Source organism: Podarcis muralis, chromosome 14, assembly GCF_964188315.1.
Source record: "Podarcis muralis chromosome 14, rPodMur119.hap1.1, whole genome shotgun sequence".
NCBI lineage: Eukaryota > Metazoa > Chordata > Lepidosauria > Squamata > Lacertidae > Podarcis > Podarcis muralis.
In genome coordinates, this window is record NC_135668.1 from 52,380,065 (window position 1) to 52,398,103 (window position 18,039).

The following is an 18,039-nucleotide window of genomic DNA, read 5'->3' on the forward strand; positions in this document are numbered from 1 at the left end:
ACTTTTCCTAACCTCAAGATTACAAACCCTCTTCTTGGCTGTCAAATGGAAGCACATATAAAATCTGTGAAAGTACTAGAACAGCAATATTTTCTTTGACAATGACAGATGGCCATTCAATTCAAAAAGGCTGCATTTTTATAACAGAAACAGCAATTATTTTCAAACCCTGAAGAGCATAATACAAACACCTATCTTCTTTACACAAAGTCATTAAAATATCACAATAAATAATTGTGTAATTAATCTTAATGAGGGAAATGAAAATGAAATTTCCCTAGAAGGCCTAAATGCTACTGTACTGCTTGCTAAAGTGAAATACTTCACAGGTTCTCTTCTAAGGTTTAATATTGATTAATAGTTCAATGAATTCAGTAAAAATGCAGAGTGTCAGCAACAGAACCACATAGGTTTTTTCTTTTCTTTTAAAAAGAGCCATTAAAAAATAACAATAAATGCTCAGTTACATGTTCGCTTAGGACAGTGAACACATCCAAATCCCATTAGTCAGCACATACTTGTATGTTCTAAGAGCAACTGAAAAATGTATCACACTTGCCACTTGAGCCAGTGGTCTTATAAAAAAATAACAATTCTGATATGAAACTACAGAACTCCAATGTTCATTGTCATAAGCACAGTCTTAAAAGGCAAACACTACATCACACCAAGTCAGAATACACAATTTTTGCTTTTATAATACCAATACAATAGCTCACAACCTGATAATGCTCTTGCACATGACTTCTATAACACAAATTGTCTTGTGGAAAGATACTATACTCCTATCCACTTGCATGTTACCAGCAGAAATTCAGTGCCACATCCACAGCTCCTCACATTTCTGTGTCTAAGTCACAAGCAGACAATAATACAAGATGATGTGAGAAGATCAAGATGTGCCTGTACCAAAGGGTACCGCCTTCATTAACTCCAGGATGACAACTTCTCCGTCCTTGTCCTACTGAAGGGTTTCTAAATCCACTCATTTAAAGTTACCCTTCAGTCCACTGCTGTATCTGAGCATGAATGCACCTTCTTTCATTTTACCTTTTCCCTGTTTCCTCTTCAACTGTTCAGTCCTCATCCTCTTATTTCTTACAGCTAAACTATGTTGATGGGTTTTAAAAAGCTGAGTATTATTTCCAGTTTATGCCAGTCCTTCATAAGGTCTTCTTCCCATTTATAACCTCCTTTAGCACAGCAGCCAACGAACCCCCCATCTTTCAGCTTATTGTGATTGCTTGGTTTCAGATACAATTTGCCCATAATATGATTATGAACACATTTTTCAGAGCAAATTTATATCCTTATTTCCAAGTAGGGGCTTGTTTTTCAAGGGCTGTGTAACATTCAAGAACACTGTGAGCATTACCACAAACATACTAGTAATATTGTGGCAAAGAAGAAGAAAACCAACTTCTGTAACACCATAAAAACTAACATGTTTATTATTGTATTAGTTTGTAGAGAAGAACATCTGATAAAGGAGGTTCTTGGCAATGAAAGCTCATGCTATAAAGAATTGGTTGTGTACAGCAGCAGAGCTTTTTTTAAGCGAACCTACCAAATAATGCATCTCTTCAGAAGCATTACAGTATAGTTGTCAAAACCAATAGTCTAGAACCTGCTTGCAATATTCAGGTTTATATTGTCCGTACAACAGAAAATGTGGATTCCTGGTATTTTTAAAGGAAAGTTTTTAACCCTGAAGGCTGGGGAGCAATATCTAAAAACAAGTTTGTGCAGTTGGCAGGGTGAGCATATCTTGGCTGAGTTCCTTGTTCCTCCAACTCTACACCTCCCCTCTTTACTTATTAGTATATATTCTAATGGCTAGGTTTGAGTTGAGTTGAATTTGTTCTGAGGTGGCCAGTGTGGACATACTGAGTCCACATACCATAGGTTCAACACCTGTTATTCTAGATGTCATTTTAATACATTGCAATTACCAAGGTCAGCTTCAGTGACCCTTCTAACCAGGTTTGCAAACTGTAATTTAGAGCATTGCACAATCAGCAAGAAGTCTGGTACATATACAATTCTAAGCAGAGCTAAGCTCAAAAAAATAGAAGGGAAAGGGAGTTCTCACATAAGAGGAGAGAGAAATAAGCTTACTTTGCCATGGTTAAAAACTGGACTGGCACAGGTGTAACTCTGCCCAGATTAATAACTCCTTAGCTCATTTTAGCCACACACGTGCATTTTCATTCAACTCTAAACAGAGATGGGCAATTTTCATCTATTTCATTTCAACACATACATTAATGGTGACCTGTGGATTTTGATCCATGTCAATGACAAAGCAAAGAATAAGAAAGCAGCCAATATTCCACATTCTGTCACTCTTGGAAACACGGATGCTGGAAGAGGACACTGACTGTCACAACTCCTAAAATATGCAACTCCTTCCCCATAGAGGTATGCCAAGAATTGTCATTATATAGCCATTTGCGGGAGATACATTTCCTTATCCTGGCTTTCAAAATTTAAGTAGTATTAATTTTGTGAGACCATCTACATTGTCTGAGGTACAGTCTTCAGTTTGTTTTAAATTGTTTTATTGAATTTGAATATGTTTTGCTTATATGGTGGTAAGCTACACTGGAACTGTGTGATGAAGGGTGCGTAAACTCCTTTCCAGGGAGTCTATATACTTGGTGATGGCATAAGTTTCTATCATCCCATCCTCCATTTCCAGAAACCTGGAACTGGGCCCTTTTCTCCTCCATGTCAGTCTCGGGAATTTAGGCAGGAAGGTTACACCAAGAGGTAATGGAGAACACCATTACTTCTCACACCTGGGCATACCACAAAGGGAAATCATGTAATCTGCACCTCCCACATAATTCCATTTGAACAACAGACAATCAAAACATTGAAACACAGCCATAATCCAGGAGGTGTGGGACAGGGCTATTCAGGACGCATAGGAGAAAGAGGGAAGAAATGAGAACAGGAACACTGAGAGAAGTTGGCTTCCAAATATTGATCTTACAGGACTATTTCAAGAATGGTTTGCACAACACAGTAAGCTAAACTGTGGCTCACTGGGACCGCACAAATACATGGCCTTCCAGAGACCTTGCAGTTTCTTTGCTCCTTCTCCAGTCCTTTTTTGTTCCTACTCTGAACTAAGTAATGGTTTGGTTTACCATGTTATCCAAACTGGGACTTATGGTTATGCTCTCTTTCTCACTAACCATGATCTGCAGCCAACAAGAAACCATGGCTAGCAATGAGAGAGCTTAACCATAAGTCCCGGTTTGGATGACATGCTTAGCTCTGTGAGGTACAGGAGTAAAGCAGCTGTGAGCTTCTCTCTGGGAGTCCATATGTTTATGCAGTCCTGGTAAGACATGGTTTGGCTTATCCTTTTGTGTCAACCAACCCAATGGATACAAAGTTGTATGAAGCATTGCAGGGGATGGACTAGATTACTCTTTGGGTCCCTTCTAACTCTACAATTCTATGATTCCAAGTACAGTGGTACCAAGAACACTGTTCCAAGAATCATTCAAATAAATTATAGAAAACAGATTACTTAGGAAAAGCAATATAATGCGACCTAGCATAACACTGACAGCCCATCTCTTTGTACCCACACTGGTATCACCTCCACCTTACACAACTTCACCCGTCGCCTAGCTCTCCTACCTTACAGGATCATTGTAAAGTTGAACTGGATGTATATGAAGCACATACATTGACGTGCGAGGGAAAGTAGCATACAGTGGTACCTCGGGTTAAGTACTTAATTCTTTCCGGAGGTCTGTTCTTAACCTGAAACTGTTCTTAACCTGAACTACCACTTTAGCTAAAGGGGCCTCCTGCTGCCACCGCGCCACCGGAACACGATTTCTGTTCTTATCCTGAAGCAAAGTTCTTAACCTGAAGCACTATTTCTGAGTTAGCGGGGTCTGTAACCTGAAGCGTACGTAACCCGAGGTACCACTGTAATAATCATTTTATTATTATGACTTGACAGGCTGCCTTCCATATATTCCTCCAGTTTATTTTATTAAATATACTTATGGCACAGCTTTCTAGTTATTAATCAAACCATTCAAAGCAACACACAATTCCACCACCAGTTGCCTGCTTCTCATCTCCTACCTTACAAAACACACTACTTTCCCTCAGAATCAATGCACACTAAACAGAACGCATAACAGCCTCACCACACTCATTCCACCCATCTTCTGGCTCGTATGAGAAGTGCTGGCACTGTTTTCCCCAGTCATCTGTTTCAGTATGCCTTACACTCCCATTTTATTTCAACCTACTTATTCAGGGCATTCTGTACACCACTCAAAACAGCATTCCTAAGTCAATGCAAACCATTGGACCTCCAGATGTTGCTGGACTCCAACTCTTATCATCCATACCTATTGGCCATGCTGGCATTAGAAAAGCCTTGCTGAAAATTGAATCATCATCATCATCATCATCAGGCCAAGGGCCCAGCTAGTCTAGCATCCTCTCCTCCCAGTGGCCAACCAGATGCCCCAATGGCAAACATGCAAGCAGAACCTGAACACAAGAGCCCACTCCCCTCCTGTGTTTTCCAGAAACTGGTATTCATAAGCTCTGCTCCCTCAAGGACTGTGCAGCCAAAGCATAGCCATCACGGCCAGGAGCCACTGACAGCCCTTTCCTCCTCCACGGATTTGTCTAACCCACTTTCAAAGCCAGGCAAATTGGTGGCCATCTCTGGCTGCAGTGGGAGTGAGTTCTGTAGGCTGACTCTGTGTTGCATGAAGAATTTGACCCGACTCTCCCAACGTCTGGCAGTGTAACAACCAGGACGTGGGAGGCCAGGGTTCAAATCCTGACTCAGCCGGGTGATCTCGGCCCTGTCATCGTCTTCCTGTCAACCTAAACCTACTTCACGGGGTTCTTGTGAGGGGACCCTGCACACCCCCTTGAGAGGGAAGCTGGGATACAAACCATCCCAGCGGTTTCAAGAGGGACTCTCCCCATCAAGGCTTAAGACACGTCACGAAAGGAAAAACGGGACGAGGAGGGATGAGGAAAAGTGAAGACAATGCCACCTAAGCATATACAATTTATTGAAGCTCACCCCCCTTTTTAAACCTTTCCCCACCTTCCCCCGCTCACCTTGAGGGCGTTCTCGTAGATGGTGGCCCTGAACTCCAGCAGCGCCTTCTGGTCGAACTCACGGCCGTGGATGATGCGCATCTGCTTGAGGAAGGTGGACTTGCCGCTCTCGCCGGCGCCCAGAAGCAGGATCTTGACCAGGCGCCGCACCGAGCGCCGCTCGCGGGCCAGCATCGCGTCGATCTCGCGGCTGCGGCGCCGGGCCTCGCGCTCCGCGTCCCGCCCGCCTTCCTTTCCCCCTTCGCCCGGCGGCGGCGGCCTCTCGCCCCGGCCCGCGTCGGCCGACAGGAGGCAGCGGCTCAGGGTCCGCACCACCCCGGACATGGCAGGCCGCGGAGAGAGGAGGAGGACGACGACGACGAGAGAGGGCGGCGGGCTGAGGAGGCGTCAGGCAGGGGAGCCGCGGGGGCCGCTCTCGGGCCTCGGAGCGGGCGGGCGGCGGGCCACGACGGCGGCGGCGGAGCTAGGAGACCACCGGCCCGCCCATCGCCCCTCCTCACCCGGCGGCGGAGCTGAGGGCGCGGCCCGCCGCGGTTGGCGGAGGGAGGAACCGGCCGCCGCCGCCTCAGCGATTCTCCCTCAGAAAAAGGCTTCTCTTCCCTCCCCCCCCACCCGTCAGAAAAGGGCGGGAAAAGAAGCCCCTCGCGCGCCCCTGCACCCTCAACCGTCACTTTCCGGCCGTTGGTGTTCCCTCAGGAGGGAGGGGCGGGGGGGGGCAAACAGCGGGGCGACTCGCTCTGCCTTCGCTCCCACCGCCCGACTCTCCGCCGCCGCAGACTCTCGCCCGCCCCGCCCACTTTCTTCCGCACGCCCACCAGGCGGAGGGGCGGGGCGAGGCAGCGGGGGGCGGGCGGACGCCCTCTCTCAGCTCAATGGGAGAGAAGCATCTCTCGCAAAGCAGTCTCTCATTGGGAGAGACGTATGTCGCTCCAAGCCGGTCGGTGGTTTTTCTTTTTTTACCCCTGTCGAGTGAGCTCGCTCTGGACTGCGGGGCGGGGACTTTGTAAAGAAAAACCCCGAGAGATTTATGTGGGGGGGGGGAGAGGCGGGGTTAGACGCCCCCGCCGACCAATAAGAGCCGTGGGGAGGGAAGGGAGGGGGAAGGGGATTAGTCCAGGAGGGGTTAAAAAAAAAAAAGAGGAGACAGGAGGAGGAGCTCCTCCCCTTCAAGGGAGAGGTAGTGGGAGGAGTTTTCCCATGCTGAGAATGGCAGGGAGGCTGACGGCTTCGCTCATTGGATGGGGCGTTGGAGTGACGTCAGTCGGGAAAATCATGAATGGGAAAAGAGGAAGAGGGCGGTGCTCGTAGAGAGATGCGTTCGAGGGGGCGGGGATAGCAACCCCCTGCTAAAAGACAGGAAATGCAGAGCAAGAGCAGCCTCTAGAGATGTCTGTCCGGCGTCTTCTGGAATATAGGGCATGATGTTGTAATGATCTGTATGTTTTAATAAATCTCATGCCTATATAAGCACGTGTTTTTTTATATTGTGTTTTTATGATGTGAACTACCTTGAGATCTGAGGAACCGGGTGGCGCTGTGGGTTAAACTACAGAGCCTAGGACTTGCCGATCAGAAGGTCGGCAGTTCGAATCCCCGTGACGGGGTGTAGTCCAAGAGAGCCAGTGTGGTGTAATGGTTAGAGTGCTGGGCTATGAGCTGGAAGGCCTGGGTTCAAATCTCCACTTTGTTAACGGATAAATCTGAGGGCTCCCTTGGACAAGAAAGAAGGACACCAGCCAGGAATACCAGAGCAAAACAGCAGCCAGTCGGCTTGGTTTTTATTGAAGACTGTCGTGACAGGACTCCCACCTGCCACAAGGTGGAACAAGATGGAAGCCCCGTACAAAAGAGAACCCAAAATTTCATTAGCTGCTAATCCCCATGTTACCCGCCCCCCCAAACTACATCACTAATACATCATGGTTACATCATGAAAGGGGAGGTCTGGTGGCAGTAATCTGAGCATCCTGGACCCTGCCACATTCCTCCCCTTTCCTTCCACCAAACACCCATCAAGTGTAACAAAAGAGATATTTTCAGTTCCCTGTTTCCCAGCCAAGTTAATCACACCCTTTTGTCTTCATCTGGGTTGGGCATAGAAATTCAGCAAACAATAAATACATTCTAATCCATGTTAGTGGTTATGAATATGGGGCTAAGGAACATATTCACCCCTGATTAGCTAATCCAGAATAATGGAGTGTGATATTTTGATGCCTGCTTGAAGCGCAGGCAGTATTTTGCCAACCACAGTGTGTTGCTTTCTATGTAAGTTTCCCCCCCTGAACAGGGAATCTCCATGCAGGAAGAAAAATGTGCTCCACAAATGGCATGCAGAAACCTCTCTGTCTCTTTAACACACAATAAACTCTTTCAATGCAGTCTCCCTTTGTGGTCATGTACAATGCATGCTGCCTCCTCCAGTATCTCTAGAAATCTACCATCTCACCTGTCAGGTGCCACAATTTCTGTAGGGAAAAAAATATGAAGACTTCTGGAAACAAAATACATGCTTATATCCAGGAGCAAAGAGCACTTGAAAGCAGCCTTTTATATATGGGAAAGTTCTTTCGCACTAGTGCTAGTGTAATGAAAGATCTCTGCACAGAGAACCTGGTAAACCTGTATAATGAGCAAATATACTGAAGTTGTCTGCCATCACTGAAACATTTGAGACTTTTAAGGTTTTTTTTTTTTGGGTGGGGGGGAGAAAAGACCAAGTGGGGCACAAGATAGGTAGAAATAAACACAATAAATACTGGTAAACAGAGGGACATATTTCATCCTCTCGTGATTCCAGAACTGAAGCTCACCCAGTGAAACTTACTAACAGTAGATTTGGGCACACAAACAAAAGCCATTATTCACATGGCGTGTGATTCATCTGTGGAATCCATTGCCACGAGACACAGAGATGGCCACTCTGCATCTTGTGGCAATGGATTCCATAGGCAGATTACACACTGTGTGATGCTACGCTTTGTTTTAGCCAAGGGAAGAGAGAGAGAGAGAGAGAAGAGAGGATTGTTGGAGCTATAGGGGGTTAAAGGAATACCCAGAAAAACTGGGGGCTGTGTCTTACAATACTGTGAATCCTTCTATTTTTCTCTTATAATTATTCCATTCCTTCACCCCTCTTTTTGGTAGCTGAAGGTGTCTACAGCCCTCGTGTCTCCAGTCATCTTCGAGCTGAATGAATTTTTATGCAAAAGTAACGAGATGCTGAAATCTCTGAAAATAGATGGATTTTGTTATCGTCTAAGCCCCCAAGGAAAATTATCTCCTCCAAAAATAGAGAGGTGGCATTAAATTTCAAATATAGATTATACACCTGCCAAATTATATTGTTTAAATGCCAGATGGAGCAGATGTAAGAGAAGAGGAAGATATCGCCATATGTGGTGGCAATGCCCAGCAGCACAAGATTTCTAGGCAAATCTCTTTCAAACAGTACCAGGAGACTCTTTCAGGTGGTTCGTAGTCTGGTGAGGACTCCAAAATCTCCTGTAATGACTTTACAAAGTTCTTTGCAGATAAAATAGCTCAGCTTTGGAAGAAGGTAGACTCCACGGTGGGGGCAGGGCTGGACTGGGCAAGTGTCAGAGCTCTGCCTAGCCAGGTTGTATGGGGTCAATTCCAATCTGTTACCTCTGAGGATGTGGACAGGCTGCTTGTATGAGTGAAACCGACCACCTGTCTTCTTGATCCTTGCCCATCCTGGCTCATAAAAGCGATCCAGGTAGGGCTTGGGCAAAGGGCTTTGTGGGGTGGTGAATGCTTCCCTCCGTGAGGGAGCCTTCCCAGACTCCCTTAAAGAAGTGATTATTAAACCGCTTCTTAAAAGAACATCTTTGGACCTGACCATTATGGCCAATTATCACCCAGTCTCAAATCTTCCATTCTTGGGCAAAGTAATTGAGTGGGTGGTCGCTGAACAACTCCAGGCACACCTGGAAGATGCGGACCATTTGGATCCACCCTTCCTGCTTGGTAAGATGCCTGTTGTAACAACATGCCATATATATATATATATATATCTCCTGTATGAAGAATGTGAGCCCAATATATATTTGTTACCTAAAGGGCAGCTCAAATGTTGCCTCCCTTCTTTGCTAGGGACAACTCATTTTTTTAAAAAATTCAAACATCCTGCATTCATGTCTCTTCACACACAAAAGGGCATGGCATGACCAGTCCTGTATACGAAACGGTAATGTTTCTGTAGGCTTCATCAATAACATGGGTAGGCAAACTAAAGCCCAGGGCCCAATCGCCTTCGAAATCCAGCCAGCGGACGGTCCAGGAATCAGCGTGTTTTTTACATGAGTAGAATGTGTGCTTTTATTTAAAATGCACCTCTGGGTTATTTGTGGGGCATAGAAATTTGTTCATTCCCCCCCAAATATAGTCCGCCCCCACACAAGGTCTGAGGAACAGTGGACCGGCCCCCTGCTGAAAAAGTTTGCTGACCCCTGATCAATAACCACCAATTGTTTCTGCAGCGTGACATCTTTGGGTGGGTAGTGACAGCCCAAAGCCACTAGGTGACACTGCTCTCCAATTTTTAAAGTACTCTTTCCCCTTCTGCATCCCCTGATTTCTTGTTGCCAATTCTATTACACCTGTTTATTATAGATGAAAACAAACCTCATCAGTGGCTGCTGACCACAATGTCTGGGCTCTGCCTCCATTGTCGGAGGCTGTCTGTGTCTGAAGCATCTGGCTGGCTTCAGAATACTGGATTAGACAGGCCTTTGGCCAGATCTAGCAGAGTTCTTCATATGCTCTTACACTAATGTTACCAGACGTCCCTGTTTCCCAGGGACAGCCCCCGGATTTACAAAATCCTATCCTTCCTACTGAAGTTGAAATGTGTCACCGGATTCATTGAAAAAAAATCTGGTAACCTTATCTTACACCCTTCTCCTCTGACCCAGCAGTTGGGTTGCTGACTGGGCACATGACCTTGGCAGCACTGGGTGAGCCAAGGTGGGAGCATTTGCCATTTCAAAATCCCTGCACCTGTCCTTACTTCCAAGCAAACATACATAGGATCATGCTATATGTATAGCGGCTATTAGGCATGAGAGACCTGGTTTCCAAATCTATTAATAAATGAAATTGAGCCCAAATGAAATGCTTCTCAAATTATCATCACCACAAAAATACCAAATTAAACACAAAATACATAATAAAAACAAGAACAAACCAAACCAATAAACCCCACCTCTTCCACAAAAACATCTAAAAGGACATAGACTGCTAATCTGTCCAAGGTCTAGTTGAAAAGGCATCTAGCACCTAAAGATTTATAATGAAGATGCCAGACAAACTTCACTTGGGGAGAGTGTTCCACAGATGGGGAGCCACCGCAGAAAAGGCCCGTTTTCATGTTGCCACCCGCCAGACCTCTTGTGAAGGCGGCACACAAAGAAGGGTCTTGCATGAGAATTGCTGGGTCTGGTTCAGTTCATATGGAGACAGGCAGTCCTTGAGGTATTGCAGGCTTGAGCCATTAAATACTTGATAGGTCCAAGCCAGGACTTTGAATCGGGCCTAGAAACTAATTGGATGCAGGTGGCGCTGTGGGTTAAACCATAGAGCCTAGGACTTGCCGATCAGAAGGTTGGTGGTTTGAATCCCCACAACGGGGTGAGCTCCCATTGCTCGGTCCCTGCTCCTGCCAACCTAGCAGTTCGAAAGCACGTCAAAGTGCAAGTAGATAAATAGGTACTACTCCGGCGGGAAGGTAAACAGTGTTTCTGTGCACTGCTCTGGTTCTCCAGAAGCGGCTTAGTCATGCTGGCCACATGACCCGGAAGCTGTACGCCGGCTCCCTCGGCCAATAAAGCGAGATGAGCGCCGCAACCCCAGAGTCGGTCACGACTGGACCTAATAGTCAGGGGTCCCTTTACCTTTAAAGGTAAAGGTACCCCTGCCCGTACGGGCCAGTCGTGTCCGACTCTAGGGTTGTGCGCTTATCTCACTTAAGAGGCCGGGAGCCAGCGCTGTCCGAAGACACTTCCGGGTAACGTGGTCAGCGTGACAAAGCTGCTCTGGCGAGCCAGCACCAGTGCAGCACACGGAAACGCCGTTTACCTTCCCGCTATAAAGTGGTACCTATTTATCTACTTGCACTTAGGGGTGCTTTCGAACTGCTAGGTGGGCAGGAGCTGGGACCGATAGACGGGAGCTCACCCCGCTGCGGGGATTCAAACCACCGACCATACGATCGGCAAGTCCTAGGCACTGAGGTTTTACCCACAGCGCCACCCGCGTCCCTACCCCTTTACCTTTACCTAGAAACTAATTGCATTACAACGTTTGGCTGATCCAAATCAGGGTGCTTGCGAGGACTGCACTTTAAAGATCACCCCATTTCCTTCTACATGGCTAGAGCAAAGGGGAACATCTCCAAAGGGGAAAGAAAGACGGAAAAGAACCCTTTGCACTTTTGCACATGCACTGAGCACTGGCAACGTGGTGAGTGGAACAGGTGGGGGCATATGAGAATGCGGGAGCTGTGCTCCAACAGTCCAGGGGTTTCCTCTGTCACAGGAAGGTGGCTGGCTGGCTAAGGGTGAAGTGTAGGTGGGTTCCCACAAGGCAGGACACAGTGATAACAGCAAGAACCTTTATTGAACAAACAGAACTGGACAACAGGGGCAAAGCAACTGCTTATATACATTTCTGAAGGCCTGGGCCACTCCCACTCCCAACGGGATTGGCTGTCTAAACTTCCAAACTGCAAATCGTTAAGTCAGAGTTTAAGGGCCAATGGCAGAGGCCCAAATCCTGAAATGTTCTGTGATTGGATATCATGTATCGAATCAGAACACAGGGGCTCAGAATCCTTAGTCCAGACTCAAGCTCAGGCAAACACAGACCACAGAATACAAAACAAAGGGGAAGCCTCCTTTTGCTGTAGTATTTCTCCTCCTCATTCTCTTGGCCCTATGGAGTGAAATCTAACCTCAGTTTTTTCTTATTGCTGTTGTTGATGAGACAGGAAGTGTTATTTACTGAAGTTCTCACCCTGGGCCAGCAGGGAGATACTGTAGATAGTTTTCACTCAGGTCCACATATGCAAATAAGGAATTGAAAGTGACGTTCAGTGATTGGATAGTTACAGAAAGTTGTTACTGTTGCTTTGTAGTTGAGCTCTATATAAGCAGATTGGCTGAACCCTTCAGCTCAGTTCTGTTCTGGCTGGTGAATAAACAAGAGCTTTTGGAGAATCGCTGTGTCGTCTGATATGTTCACCCACAACTTAACAGGAAGTGAGGCATGTTTTTGCTCTGAGTGGCTGAGAGGATAGGGGTGCAAGCAGCTCTTTGATGCAGGGAAAGGGGACCTGAGAAGCCTTGCTGACCTTTCCCTTCCCTTCATCTCAAAGGAATACCCATGAAATAGTTTTATCTGGATTCTGCTCGTTTTTGGGTTCAGCGCTCTGGTGCAAGGCAGCTGACTCGTGCCAAAGTGCCGGACCCAAAGATGGGATGTTCCCGGATCCAACCAGAAGCTTTTAATGGCTTCTATGATTCCTGGATGTCTTGCTTAAATCAGGAACCTTAAGCAATATGTAATTGGCAGCCAGTGCTGTCAGGCCAGGATCGGTGTAGGCTCAGAACATCCTATTAATTTCTCTGGCAGAGACAGTTAAGCATATGTTTGACTTTCCCAGTGGCATCGATGGGACTTAAAAATGCTTAGCTCTGGCTGGGTCCTGCTTAATATAATTAAAAGCACATGACAAGATATCCATGCTTATATTCTGGTTGCAATAAGTACTTTGAAGCTCTCATTTAGCCCCACTGACGAAGTGAGTGGCTGCCCTGCGCTGTGCATAACATTATGCCAGAGTTGAAACATTGCAACCCCTCTGCTCCAGCGTAATTTCCCATCATGCACCCTGCTAACATTGGTTCATATGCGCTGCATATTATGCAAACGCCTGCTAGGCTTCCGGGGTCAACGTCAGTCTATTTCCATTATTAATTTAGGTCAGGTGTGCCACATTTAATTTTCATTTTCCTCACATAGTCTTCTTCCTGCCCCCCAAGGGGGATGAAATATAAATACTAAAATATGTGTGTCATGGCTCCTTTGTCAATTAATCTTCACCCATTCCATAATTCTTAGAGGAACGACTGTTCGCCTTCATTAGCATTCCGAGCCAGGGCTGCCAAACAAGTTAGTTTACTTTCGGAACACGGCGCCTCCAACTACTCTTCAAATTATTAATTCTTGAAAGATGCTGAATATGTTTTTGAACCTGATGTATGGTTCTCCCATCGACGTTCTGCAACAAGGCCCTTGCCGGGTTACACGGAGGAAATGAGTAAGGAGTTGGGCTCGGCGATTTGCATAGCCAAGGTTGAGGCCCACCATGCAAATGAAGGATCTGGAGAACCTCGACAGGTGTGGGGATGGGAGCAGGTGTGAGCGATGGCCGGATGCGGTGCACTTCAGTGGCTCTGCACCTTTGAACATGGCGGGGTCCACAAGGATGGGAAACAGATGGACTTCATAGTTTAGAGAAAAGGCGAGCGAGAGGCGACCTTAGGGAAGTTTGTCAAATTATGCAGGGCATGGAAAAAGAAAAGTTTCCCCCCTCCCTTCTCGTAACATCCAGAGAAGCTGAATGTCGGAAGATGCAAGGCAGGGGAAAGGAAGTACCATATTTTTCGCCCCATAAGATGCACCTCACAATAAGAGGCACCTAGCTTTTAGAGGAGGAAAACAAGAAAATATATTCTGAACGAAACAGTGGATGTATGATTTTTTGGGTGCAGGCTGTAGCCATGGACATGCTATGTGATCTGATGGTGAATTTGGGGTGACCCAATGTAAAAATCCTGAGGATCCATGGGCGTTTACCTCCCCCCTCTCATGCAGCCTCCGCTAGCGCCCCTTATCTCTCTCCTGATCCCACCAATCAGCTGCTTCCTTTCAACACCCCCTTCCCTCTTGTTTGCCTTAGTGTCTTTTCCTTAGCTGGAGCAGTTTCTTGCTCCTCTTTTTCTTCTAATTTCTCTCCTCATTGATTTAGGCTTCCTGTTTTCCCCCTTTGCAAGTTTGCTGTCTTTATCTCCCCCCTCCCAGGCAGCCTCCTTTATTGCTAGCATCCCTTATCTCCCTCCCCGATCACTTTCTGATTAGCGGCTTTGTTTCCACACCCATTTCCCTCTTTTTTTTTTTTTAATAAAAAGACAGCATGATCTGCTTTTTGCCCCTGGGCAATTCGGCTCCAGGGACCACGCATTCGCTCCATAAGACGCACAGACATTTCCCCTCACTTTTTAGGAAGAAAAAAGTGCATCTTATGGAGTGAAAAATACGGTACTTCATCCAGCTTCAATGGCTTCTGGCCATGGTGGCTTTGCTCTGCCTCCACGGCAGAAATGGCAGTTGCTTGAAGCCACAGGAGGGGAGAGTTGCTCTCATCCCGCTGGTGGGTTTCCTGCAGGAATCTGGTGGGCCACCAGGGCCAGATTTAGGTTTGATGCGGCCCTCAGCTGCTGAAGGTAATGGGGCCCTTTATATGTCCAGCTGTCCTTTGTCAACAACAAATGGTCGCTGTTTTTTTGTGTTGAATATATGCTGTATGGTAATTTCTGGACCTAATTGGTATCCAAAGCCATTTGCACATAACAAAATATGTATTTTATCAAAGTAATTGTTGGACTGAAGCACAACCAGTCCATGCAGAATATAGACACCCTATATATGGTAAAGGCAAAGGGACCCCTGACCATTAGGTCCAGTTGTGGCCAACTCTGGGGTTGCGGCGCTCATCTCGCTTTACTGGCCGAGGGAGCCGGTGTACAGCTTCTGGGTCATGTGGCCAGCATGCCTAAGCCGCTTCTGGCGAACCAGAGCAGCACATGGAAACACTGTTTACCTTCCCGCCGGAGCAGTACCTATTTATCTACTTGCACTTTGACGTGCTTTTGAACTGCTAGGTTGGCAGGAGCAGGGACCGAGCAACGGGAGCTCACCCCGTCATGGGGATTCGAACCGCCGACCTTCTGATTGGCAAGCCCTAGGCTCTGTGGTTTAACCCACAGCACCACCCGGGTCCCATCCTATATATAGAAAGGAGCAAATCAGTGATATTTTAGGGAGCAGACTAGCAGGCGGGGCCCATTACTTACATCATAGGAGCCTACACAACACAAAACACTGTTGCTGTATGTAGGTTTTATTTTATTTTTTATCTTATATTTTGGAAATGTACATCCAGTTTTTTTCCTTTAATTTTTTTTTGGGGGCCCCCAAGAGAGTGGGGCCCTAAGCTATAGCTCAGTGTTTCCCAACCTTTTTTGGGCAAAGGCACACTTCTTTCATGAAAAAAATCTCGAGGCACACCACCATTAGAAAATGTTAAAAAATTTAACTCTGTGCCTATATTGACTATATAAAAAGTACAGTGGTGCCTCGCAAGACGAAATTAATTCGTTCCGCAAGTCTCTTCGTCTTGCGAGTTTTTCGTCTTGCGATGCACGGTTTCCCATAGGAATGCATTGAAAATCAATTAATGCGTTCCTAGGGAAACCGCCTTCAGACCAGGTCCGGGGACAGTCTGTCCCCCGACCTCTTCTGAAGGCTGGGGGGGGGGGGACAAGGGCTTTTCTTCCCACTGCCAGCCTTCAGAAGGCTGTTCTGAAGGCTGGCGGTGGGAAGAAAAGCCCTTCTTCCCACCTCCCGCCCCGCAAGCTCCGGGGACAGGAGGGCTTTGCTGCCGACCGCCAGCATTTTAAAAGCCCCTGCTGTCCCGGGGCGATTTTAAAATGCTGGCGGGCGGGAGCGAAGTCTCCGCTGCCCCGAGGAGATTTTAAAATGCTGGGGGTTGGCAGCGAACGCTTCGCTCCCGCCCGCCAGCATTTTAAGATCGCCCGGGGCAGCGGAGAAGTCTTTGCTCCCCCCGCCTGCCTTCAGAAGAGGTCCAGGACCTCGTTCCGATGCCCGGCGGCGGGGTGCGAGGTTCCCGCCCCACCGCCCCGCTTCGGAGCAGCGCTCCGAAGCGGGGCGGCTGGGGCAGGTGTTCCCACCCCCCCGCCCCGCTTCGGAGCAGCGTTCCGAAGCGGGGCGGCTGGGGCAGGTGTTCCCGCCCCCCCGCCCCGCTTCGGAGCACCGGGAGAAGCGATCTCCCCGCAGCCCCTTGCTTCAAAAGAGGTCCGGGGGCAGCGGGGAAGAAGCGCTGTGCTTCCCGCTGCCCCCGGACCTCTTTTGAAGCAAGGGGCTGCGGGGAGATCGCTTCTCCCCGCAAACCCTTGCTTCAAAAGAGGTCCGGGGGCAGCGCGAAGCGCTTCCCGCTGTCCCCGGACCTCTTTTGAAGCAAGGGGCGGTGGGGAGAAGCGATCTTGGGCGCCGCGGCGCGCAGGCGCACTGCTCGCTCCTCTTTCCGCGCAGGCGCCTTCTCTCGCTCTTTCGCCTCCTTTTCTTTCTCTCTCGATGGTCCGCCTACAAAGGAGCGAGGGAGGCGCCCGCCATGTTTGGATTTGCATCCAGCAGGAGATGCCGCCGCCGCCCCGCCTCTCCCGCCTCCCTCCCACGGCACACCAGGCAAGGTCTCACGGCACACCAGTGTGCTGCGGAACACCGGTTGGGAAACACTGCTATAGCTTGTTTAGCTTATATGTAAATCCGGCGCTGTGGGGCACTGTGAGAACAGGATGCTGGATGTGCCATGGGCCTGATCCAGCAGGCTCTTCTTATGCTCTTACTCTATGAATGTTTTCAAGGAGCCTTCCCCAGCCTGGTCCCTCCACAAGTTTGGGGCTACAACTCTCACTAAGTTGGCTTGGACTAATTGGAGTTGCAGTTGGAGGTTGTCCAGGTAGGCAAATCATGGTTTTAAAGCATGGGTGGGCAAGTGCGGTGCCCAAATCCAGTCCTAAAATGATTTCACCGGGCTCTGGGTTACCCATGCTGTTCAAAGCACATTCCCTCCAACATGCTGAGTACCAAAACCAGGATGTGCGTCTTCCCAGCAGTACTCCTGTACGAGTCACATGACCCGGGTGGAACCCAAAAGATGCGCTTTTCTCGGGGCCATGCTGTTGCGGTGCTGAGAAATGTGTGTTTTGGGGCACCGTGCAAGATTGTGGGTCCCCAAAGGTGATTTTTTTCAGGTTGAGATAGCGCATAATTTCGCAAGACCACAACATGCAAAACGGCTGCCATGCTCTCGCAGGGAGAAACAGGATGTCCTGGTTTTTCTGCGACACTTGTCTGTATAATACAGGGGTCAGCAAACTTTTTCAGCAGGGGGCCGGTCGACTGTCCCTCAGACCCTGTGGGGGGCCGGACTATATTTCTTTGGGGGAAATGAACGAATTCCTATGCCCCACAAATAACCCAGAGATGCATTTTAAACAAAAGCACACCTTCTAATGTAAAAACACGCTGATTCCTGGACCGCCCGCGGCCCGAATTGCAAAGGTGATTGGGCCGGATCCGGCCCCTGGGCCTTAGTTTGCCTACCCATGGTATAATATGTGGGTGCAGGGGTGTAGGAAGGTGGACGGGCTGCCCCGGATGTCATCCCTGAGGGCAGGTGACAAAATACCCCTTAGGCGGATCGCCGCCTCGAGCCCCTGGGCGCCAATCACTGCCCTTAATGCCTATCGTCGCGCCCATCGTCCCCCTGGATACCGATCGCGCCACCCCCTGGGTGCATGGCTGGGTGCTCGAGTGGCTAGCTCCACCGCTGTGTGGAAGCATGCAGTGCTGCTGTGATGCCTGGACATGTGTGCTCCCTGAGACTTAGGCTCTTCCTTCTAGCCATCACCTCTTGTGGCAAGGTGGGGTGGCCAAAGGGCATGGCATTTCTGGCTCTTGGGCCCAGTATAATAATAATAATAATAATAATAATAATAATAATAATAATAATAATAATAATAATTTATCTAT

The 18,039-nt window shown here is 48.0% G+C and overlaps 1 protein-coding gene across 2 annotated transcripts in view; it reads right to left on the minus strand.

The window, feature by feature from the left end:
- The window catches only part of GNA12 (G protein subunit alpha 12), a 34,746-nt gene extending 28,741 nt beyond the window's left edge, over positions 1–6,005 (minus strand). The window contains exon 1 of one of the 2 annotated variants that reach the window (XM_077918719.1): positions 5,122–6,005. In XM_077918719.1, coding sequence (XP_077774845.1) covers positions 5,122–5,445 — 324 coding nt within the window. In that variant the 5' untranslated portion in view covers positions 5,446–6,005. The remainder of the gene's footprint in view (positions 1–5,121) is intronic. The other variant, XM_028705480.2, reaches the window with a different exon arrangement.
- Between the last annotated feature and the right edge of the window lie 12,034 nt (positions 6,006–18,039).